At 34.1% G+C, this 8,841-nt stretch overlaps 2 protein-coding genes across 2 annotated transcripts; one reads left to right on the forward strand and one right to left on the reverse strand.

Moving 5' to 3' along the window:
- Nucleotides 1-596: 596 nt before the first annotated feature.
- On the forward strand, nucleotides 597-1,749 carry LOC128168962 (uncharacterized). Its single transcript, XM_052835134.1, has one exon. The coding sequence runs from the start codon at nucleotides 597-599 to the stop codon at nucleotides 1,293-1,295; it is 699 nt and encodes a 232-aa protein (XP_052691094.1). The 3' UTR covers nucleotides 1,296-1,749.
- Nucleotides 1,750-3,462: 1,713 nt separating this feature from the next.
- On the reverse strand, nucleotides 3,463-8,819 carry LOC128168960 (kyphoscoliosis peptidase-like). The gene is made up of 5 exons (XM_052835133.1): nucleotides 8,568-8,819; nucleotides 7,637-7,877; nucleotides 7,007-7,122; nucleotides 5,632-5,748; nucleotides 3,463-5,373 (listed from the first exon to the last, which is right to left on the reverse strand). Exons 2-5 carry the CDS (start codon nucleotides 7,820-7,822, stop codon nucleotides 3,915-3,917), a joined length of 1,878 nt encoding a protein of 625 aa, XP_052691093.1. The 5' UTR covers nucleotides 7,823-7,877; nucleotides 8,568-8,819; the 3' UTR covers nucleotides 3,463-3,914.
- Between the last annotated feature and the right edge of the window lie 22 nt (nucleotides 8,820-8,841).

The raw sequence follows: 8,841 nt of genomic DNA on the forward strand, positions 1-8,841 counted from the left end.
ACTTTGTGGGGAGTGTGTTTCTTCTCGGGAACATAATGATCATGACTTTGTTCACGTAGTGGAAAAACTTGAAAACCAAAAATGTGTTTTGAAGAAAGATTTAAAAGAGCTTAAGAAAATCATTTATCCTAAATATTGTGAGATCTGGTATTCCAGTTCAGAAAGCTGATCTGAATGAGAACTTTCAAAAATTGATAGCAGCTATCAACAAACATGGAGAAGAAATGCACAGAGAAATAGACAATGCTATGAAGGAACTAAAATCTGATCTTCATGAAATCAGACATATCATTTCTGATCTGAATAAATTACTGAAGACCAATAAGATGAATAAAATATGTGCTTACAAATCCAGGAATGCTGAATTCAAAAGATACCCCACAAAACTTCAATTTAGCTTACCAAGTTTCACCCCTCAATAGATCAGCAAAGAACAAATTTATCAACAGTTTAATTTTCTGCCAGCGTTATCTATCAAACTGCTCATTGATAAACCACATATCATTGCATCTATAAACACAGAGTATAGAGGATTAAAAAGTGTGTCCTGTCTAAATGATGGACAAATATGGACATGTGGTTTTAATGACATTGTCATGAGACTCTACAACCTGCAGGGAGAGGTTGTAAAGTCAATCCAAACTAAGACTCTCCAAGGGCCAAGGCACATGTCAGTGACAAGGAATGGAGATCTAGTTGATGAAGATGCTCGAACTGTAAACATAGTAAAGAATACACAGATACATATCAGAGTCAAGGTCATAAGACTACGTAGGTGGATACCTCTTTATGTCTGTAGTACCTCGTTTGGAGACTTCTTGATTGTAATGGACAGTGATGATGAAAGGCAAACAAAAATTGTGCGTTACTCTGGCTTCAAAGAAAAACAAAGTATTCAGTACAATCCCATGGGACATCCTTTCTATGTATCTGGATTTTCCCCTAAATTTATATGTGAGAACAGAAACCTAGACATCTGTGTGGCTGACCTTAGAGCCGGTGCTATAGTGGTGGTCAGTCAGGCCGGACATATCCGGTTTACCTACACCGGTCCTTCCTCCAAAACCAGGAAAACATTTAGTCCAATCGGCATTACTACAGACAGCCAGAGTCGAATACTGACTACAGATAGTTACAACAACTGTATCCACATTCTAAACTACGACGGACAGTTTCTCTGCTACATTGACAACTGTTACTTACAGGATCCACGTGGTTTATGTGTGGACACCAGGGACAACCTCTTTGTCGCCGAAAGGTCAGGTAGAGTGAAAAAAATCAAATACTGCAAATAATTAAACTGTGTGATTTATATAAGATCAATACACATGTAAGTTTACTTATACTGTTGACTTGACTTAGTGAATATTATTTGTGAACAGTATATAATATGTAAAGAGTCTGAATGAGATCTTTATTTTCGCAACTTACTTTGTGAAAATGAAATGTGTATATATAAAGTACATGTATCAGAATGTTGATCAAATATTTTGTAATGTCAGTTGTATATTGGCGTTTTTCATCTAATAAGAAACTTTTGAATATAATTATATCATATAATCATAATTATATCTCTAATGTTCTTTTGCAATTGAGCTCAGTAAAAAGAATTTTACAGACGTTGGTTATTAAAGATTTTAAAAATCAATTAATCCTTGTCTCATGTTGACTTTATGTTCTAGCTGTGTTAATATAAAACCTACAGATCTTTTGATAATCCTTGATCATCAATTTCAAAAACAGAATTAAACTGGGCCTAAGAAAAAAATGGTTTGTATCCGCTTTCCCGACCGACCCTAGCTTTACCGCCGATTCAAATTTTTTTTAAGGATATTTGAAAGAAAATCGGGAAAAGTTTTTACTCACCATTTTGGTCACAGAATCGCTTGTAGCAGTTACTCTTTTCCAATCAGTATAACTCAAACGTTTTTTTTCAAAATGGTTGTATGTTCCCAAGTGTTGTAGATATTGATAATACTCTAATCACTGGCAGAGGAAGAATCTGATATATAATATCGGTTTTCTTTGTTTTCTTTAGGTCACCTCAATAGTCAGGAAAGATAAAAAGTATTTCTCATGTTCAACCATTCGGCAGTGTCAGTATCTAGCTTGCACGTATTGATAACATTACAGTACTGCTCAATACACACTGCAGTATCTAAAAAATTATATATATAAAATTCCAACCTACCGACCCAACTTTTTTCAGCATGAAAGTGGAAACAAACCATTATTATATTAGGCCTTGTTGTTACTGTCACTAGTCTGTAGAAGTTTTCTGTGAGCGGGTCAGAGAAGCTCGTTATTAATATTTGACAAGTATTATAGCTTAATGTTCACACATTAGAATTCAAATTCAACTTCATCCGCATGTGAGGTACACATATTTTATCATTAAAAAAATATTGCTATCAAACGTTTTATTTGTGTTTTGTGTAGATATCTTTGATTGAAAACATGTTGTGCACAGGGATTATATTAATAAGTAATCCACAACCAGTGTTGACATGCATGTTAATTAAGTTTGAATTGAATCATTTATCTATAAATTTGAAGCACTTGAAAAAGTATTGATCTTTTTCTATTTTTGAGATGTATGTTTTATTTATATGTGCATGTATTTTAAAATTCACAACTAACATTTATTTTAGCAACTTATTTGAGAACTTTGTGAAAATTAAATGTGAATACATAATAATGTACATGTATTGAGTGTTGATGAAACATTTTGTAATGTCAGATGTATTGTGTAAACAGCATGTCTATGTTTATACATTTTGTGTAAATAAACAAACACATTGATATAAATGTTTGGAATTGTAAAGTATTATACAACACATTTTTAATTGATAAAATAAACACTTTTATTTTTAGAAATGGATAGTTCCATCAACTTAACATGTCGTAAGGAGAACCATTCAACTGTACAGATAGTTTTTAAAGCCTCTATATTGGCGCTTTTCATCTAATTAGAGACTTTTGAATGTAACTATATCATCAAAAGATAAACTGTTCTTTTGTAACTGCGCTCAGTAATAAGAATTTAACAGACGTTAGTTATCAAAGATTTTAAAAATCAATTAATCCTTGTCTGATGTTGAAGTTATGTTCTAGCTGTGTTAATAGTAAATTCTACAGATCTCTAATCCTTGATCATCTACTTCAATAACAGAATTAAAGTGTTGTTACTGTCACTAGTCTGTAGAAGTTTTAATTGATTAGAGAATCTCGTTATTAATATTTGACAAGTACTGTGGAATCATCTTTGTTCGTGGGAGGGGGGGGGGCAATGTTGGTGGCTTAAATTTCGTGGGTGACCCTTGCCTATGAATTCACATCACAACCAATGTATATACATGTACAAGCATTTGTTTATTTATTTACAAAGTAGAAACTGCTACCAACGAAATTACGTCCCCACAAACCAGGAAAGATTTGGTTACCCACGAACATTGACCCCAACGAATAAAAATGATTTTAAAGTATTATAGCTTAATGTTCACATATCAGAATTCAAATTTGGCTTCATTCGCATATAAGGTAGAAATATTTATCTTTAGAAAAATTATTTTGCTATCAAAAGTTTTATTTCTGCTTGTTAGATATCTGTAAGTGGAAACATGTTGTGCACAGGGATTATATTACTAATTCACAATCAGTGTACTTAATGGTGCCATGTATGTTAATTAAGTTTGAATAAAATCATTTATTAATAAATTTGAAGCACTTGTAAAAGCATGAATGTTTTTTCTATTTTTGAGATGTATGTATTATTCATTGGGCATGCATTTTAAAATTTCATAACTGAATTAAATACCAAAAAAAAAAAATACAATCTTTTATAGGTAAACATTTTAGTAATTATGATTTAGTAGACAGTAAAACATATATAAACATATAAAAAGGGAGGCAACTTATTTCTTTATGACAATCGTTTTCTCCTTGATTCTCGATGTATGTTTTGGCCTTCTTTGCGTTGATTGGTTATCTGATCGTTGCGTCATCGGAGGATGTGACGTATTTGACCTTGCTGTCAAAATATCTTCCAGCACTATAGAGTTAGGTCCCTTGACAATAGTGAATTCCCACAAAACCCAGTAGCGTCCCTTGAGTTCGTTTGTTCCGGCGATGCGTAAACTTCCGCCAGCAGTATGTGTACGAACAGTGGAGCGCCAGATATTGTCATTCCCTTTTTCAATTCTGCGACCGTTCACAACTGCTTTAATTATATCACTTGAACGAAATCGAATATTTATCGAGGACTCTTCTGGTAACTCGCGCACAAGTGGTTCTATTAACTGACAGTGAAACTCTGTTGCGGAAGAATACATAACAGGAAATGGTAATGCGTTAAACATAGCACCTCTGGTACAATCAATCAGGAATAGCAAAACTGGCTCGTAAGGTCCGGATTCACTTTTGCAAAATATCTGCAACTTGTAGAATCCTTTCTCTGGCAGATGACCTCTAATCTTAAGGAAATTTTCAGCCTTCTCTAATAATATATAATTTTCGATATCTTTTATTTTGGATTCGGAATGCGTCACTCTACACGTAACAGGAAAATCTTTTCTTGTGGGTATTGTAAGCTCCAAATCACCGTCTCTAGGGCTTACAATCATTGGGGAGTCGGCCCCAGGCTCAAATCCATACTGTTGGTAATCAGAGCGAGACCTCCAAATACCCAGATGTTTGGGATATAAATAAACGACTGGCTCCGTTTGCCTACAACGTAAAACATACAACACAACCTCATGAAGGATCTTGTCGCTTTGATCAACACTTCCAAAAACTGTCAATCGAAACTTCCCGACATTTGGAGGGCGTACTCGAACTGAAAACAAGTTGTGGTCTGGATTTTGCACCAATGTGTATCTCTTCAGTATTTTGCCGTTAATGTCCGTTAAACGTGCTAAAACGTTATAGAGAGTTCTAGAAGTTCCCTTTAGAAATACCGTTACGGATAACGTCACAGGAATCACAGCCTCGCTGTGAGAGACGAGTTCCACGCCCCATTTAAAAGCTGTGATTGTTCTGTTCACATGTTTACTGAACGCCTGCAGAGTCACCGGCTTCTGAAGAAGCTGCCATGGTCTGCTTTCTTTTCTACTCTTCTCCATGTATGGAAAATGTGTCGAAATTAACTGATCGGGATCGGTTAAAAAGTAGAAGTTTTCAAATTCCCGGATGTAATGACCTTCTTCGTCAACAGTACCAGCGCCCAGAGTACAGTCGATCAAACACCACTGGCCGACCACGTGAACAGCATTCCAAGCGTGATTGGTAGAATGGGCGTACTTGAAAGGTTTTGTTGGGTTGTACCCGTATCCTTTAAGATATCCATAGATTGTCTTCACGGGGATGCTGGATAACCTTTAATAAAAAGATACTTTTGTAGTCAATGCAAGAACTACCTATATCCGGGTTTTTTTCGCGATTTAAAAAGTTTCTTATAGAAAATGATACAGGAAATAACTTCTGCGTATTCAATAATTTGCGATTTTAAAGAGGTCGCGAAAATTAGATAATCGCGAAATTAGCTGGATATACGGGTATTACTATTTGAAAAGCATACACTGTATGTACGTTGACCCCATTCCAATACTTGGTAAACTTTGGTGTCTTAATTACCTGCAGAGTTCAGCAAAGAGTTCTGCGTAACCATAACAAAGGGCTACCTTGGTATGCATCGTAAACTCAGCGGCCACTGGCTTTTTGTAGTTTTTTAGAAAGGATCGAAGATCTAATCTGCAATAAATGAAACGCAATACATTACATATAAAATGCACATTCCTGATATAAACATTCATTAAATTATTTTTCGATTCCGTATGTAAAGGGCTTTTGTGTAAAAAAGAATCTCGAAAGAGACAACCCTAAGGAGGACGTGGGCCATCTTGTACATTTGAGGATCAAAATATAAACATTTTCTGACCTGGTTTGTTTCTGCCCAAAACTGACCAAAACTGTTCTCAAAAGGAATGAATATTTGGTTTGTCGTGTTATTTTATATGCAAATTACGCAGACACAAACAGAACAATGTCTTTTTTATCACTTACAACAGCTGTAGAACTGCGCAATAAAAAGTTGCAGACTTATTATGAAGATTTAAAAACCTGAAAAAATATGAAAGTGGTTCATTGGTGTCTTCTCTACAATTTTAACATTGTTTACATTTTGATCCTCAAATGAACGATAGCCGCACATCCCCCTTAAGCATGACATGGAAACAATTTAAAGGGACTTGGACACGATTTGACTTAAAAATTTAAAATTTTGTTTTTCCAGTTTCAATGTTCATACTGATAAATATAGAAGTTCATAATGCTATGTCAAAATTTAAAACTCAAATATCAAGTTATAAGCAAGATACAGAGATCATAATTCTTTGTTTTGTAAACAAAGCTCGAATATTGTCATTTTAACATATTCGTTGTATTAGTGTGAATTTCAATCAAATGTAACTTTCTTTTGTTGATAATAATATCTAAAAAGATATTGAATTAGTTGAAATTGTTTTTACATATCATTTTGTCTAAGAAATGGTAATTCTCTACATTACATTTTTTGTAAACATCTATAAGACTCGAGCTTTGTTTACATAACTATCAATTCTTACTTCTGTATCTCGCTTGTAACTTGACTTTAACATTTAATATTTTGGTCAATCATTTAAAATGCACCAATAAACCATTTTATACATAAAAAATAAAAATAAAATTTTTGATCTCAAATCGTGTCCAAGTCCCTTTAACTTTGTTGTATGCATTGAATTACGAGTAAATGTATCAGTATTGCCTAAATCTATACAAGTTACTTGACATTCTTTGTGATTAAAATTCACGTTCACAAGCCTTTTGATTAAAGATTATAAAGTCGTGTATAATTTGTACAGTAGGGAATAAACACCATTACAAATGGATACATCGTGTTCGAAGAATCAAGTTAATTGGACATATAACATTGCGAATTTGCGATCTACGTAGTACACAGATTTATACTTACTCCACGTGATGACAGATCCAGTAGTAGAAGGCCCGGACACGACCCAAGTTGGACTTGGAGGCTTTGGACAAATACTTGGACAGGTTCTGTAGGGAAAGCTTCGTGGATTTGGGGGCCTGTGACGAAAATCCGGGAATAGTAGATTAGTAATGTGGAGGAAAAAAATCACGAGACCGTTTACCGGTGTATTGGTAAAATGATTTATTTATCGTATGAACATGAATGCAAACTAATTTTTCACTAACAGACCTAATACGTGACCTGGGGTATTAAAACCCCCTTTGAATGTATACTTTGTGGAATGATATTGATAGAATTGTTATGAATCTATTTGCAGATTTTTGAAACTTTAAAACTTTCTTATTCTTAAATTAATGTGATTTTATGTGTTTTTAACAGTTGAGTAACATGCGTATCTTTATGAATTATATATCTTGATACAGAACGTTACATCCAAAAACATGAACAAAAAAAAGGGGGTTGCGAATAAAATAAGTTCACATGTTTTATCACAGATAAGCAGGAAATCTCAACACAACCGACTCTTACAATGAGAAACTCAGTGTATATTTTTAAACTGCTATATCCATATATTCTTACAATGTATTATTATTATTATAAGGAACTTACCTTGGCTGCATAGCTATCGACTTTTTTGAACATGGATATATCTGAAATGATGTCATCCCTTCTGAGAGTGGGCGGGGTCGGCGCTAGTTTCTCGTCAATCATTGGCTGAACACTGATGAGGCGGTTCTCTGATAGAGTTGTGACGTCAGATATGTCACAGCAAGGTTTGGAAGAGCATCTCCCCATCACGGTCAGCCACCCACGAGTTTAATTGATGACATCATATAACTGTCCAGTTGTTCTGTAGATATAAATGACATTGCATGGTCATTTTCCTTAATAAACTAATGCAACCTACTCACTCAAGTAAATATAAAACAAATCATACTGAAGTATTAGATACATAATCATTTTATTACATGTACTATAATCATTTACTACATAAAATAAGACCCTAACCCTCAAGAGTAGGATTGTCGTGCATTTCTATATATTATGCATAGTATATAATATAGAGGGTTCGACAACTCTTTCGCCTACTAGAAAAACAGAAAGGAAGCCGATCATTATTCATCGATCAATTTACATGTAGCTGATTTTATATCCAATCGGTTTAGAGGAAAAGAGTTCTTTTTCCTCTGCAGAACTTAAACTTTAATTTCAAAAGGATATTTTTTCTAAAAAAGTCTGTCTTGTATGTATTTATATTATACATACCCGGTATATACTTGTCGATACGTGTGAACTGAAAAACATACATTATTTTACCTGTTTCATTTACTCCACCCCCCCCCCCCCCCGCCCGTTTTAGAGTCAAATTGAGTTGATAACGAGAACTCACAATAAAACTTTATCATTACTTAACAAGAACTAAAATCTTATATCCTTGCTCTTCTTTGGTAGCGTGGATGTGAAACATATATATCTTCTTAGAACATGGATTTGAATTGCACTGGATTATTTTGCTAATAATAATATTATGTATACAAACCAGACTGAGTAGATGATTCTCCATTACTTTACATGGTTTCTGACCAATCCATAACGCACCTTCCTCTTCGGTTTGTATTAATCAACATGTAAGGACGTTCATATTTCCCATACCATATCTCATTAAAAAATCAAGCCACGATGTGGAAAACAAATCTAGTTTCAAATATTGAAGAGATCGCACAGCATTCTTTCGATCACTACCTGAAATTTTTGTTTCGAAATTATTTCTATTTTTTACATGCGTTTTATATGGTTCCGATGAAAATCTCTTG

The sequence above is a fragment of the Crassostrea angulata genome, unplaced genomic scaffold (genome assembly GCF_025612915.1).
Source record: "Crassostrea angulata isolate pt1a10 unplaced genomic scaffold, ASM2561291v2 HiC_scaffold_72, whole genome shotgun sequence".
Taxonomy (NCBI): domain Eukaryota; kingdom Metazoa; phylum Mollusca; class Bivalvia; order Ostreida; family Ostreidae; genus Magallana; species Magallana angulata.

Excerpts from the sequence above, each read along its gene's own strand:
- LOC128168960 (XM_052835133.1), bottom strand. The coding sequence starts at position 7,822 with ATGGGGAGATGCTCTTCCAAACCTTGCTGTGACATATCTGACGTCACA. Across the intron at positions 7,123-7,636 it reads TCGATAGCTATGCAGCCAAG|GCCCCCAAATCCACGAAGCT; the intron begins GTAAGTTCCTTA and ends TTTTCGTCACAG. Across the intron at positions 5,749-7,006 it reads TGGATCTGTCATCACGTGGA|ATTAGATCTTCGATCCTTTC; the intron begins GTAAGTATAAAT and ends CATTTATTGCAG.
- LOC128168962 (XM_052835134.1), top strand. The coding sequence starts at position 597 with ATGAGACTCTACAACCTGCAGGGAGAGGTTGTAAAGTCAATCCAAACT.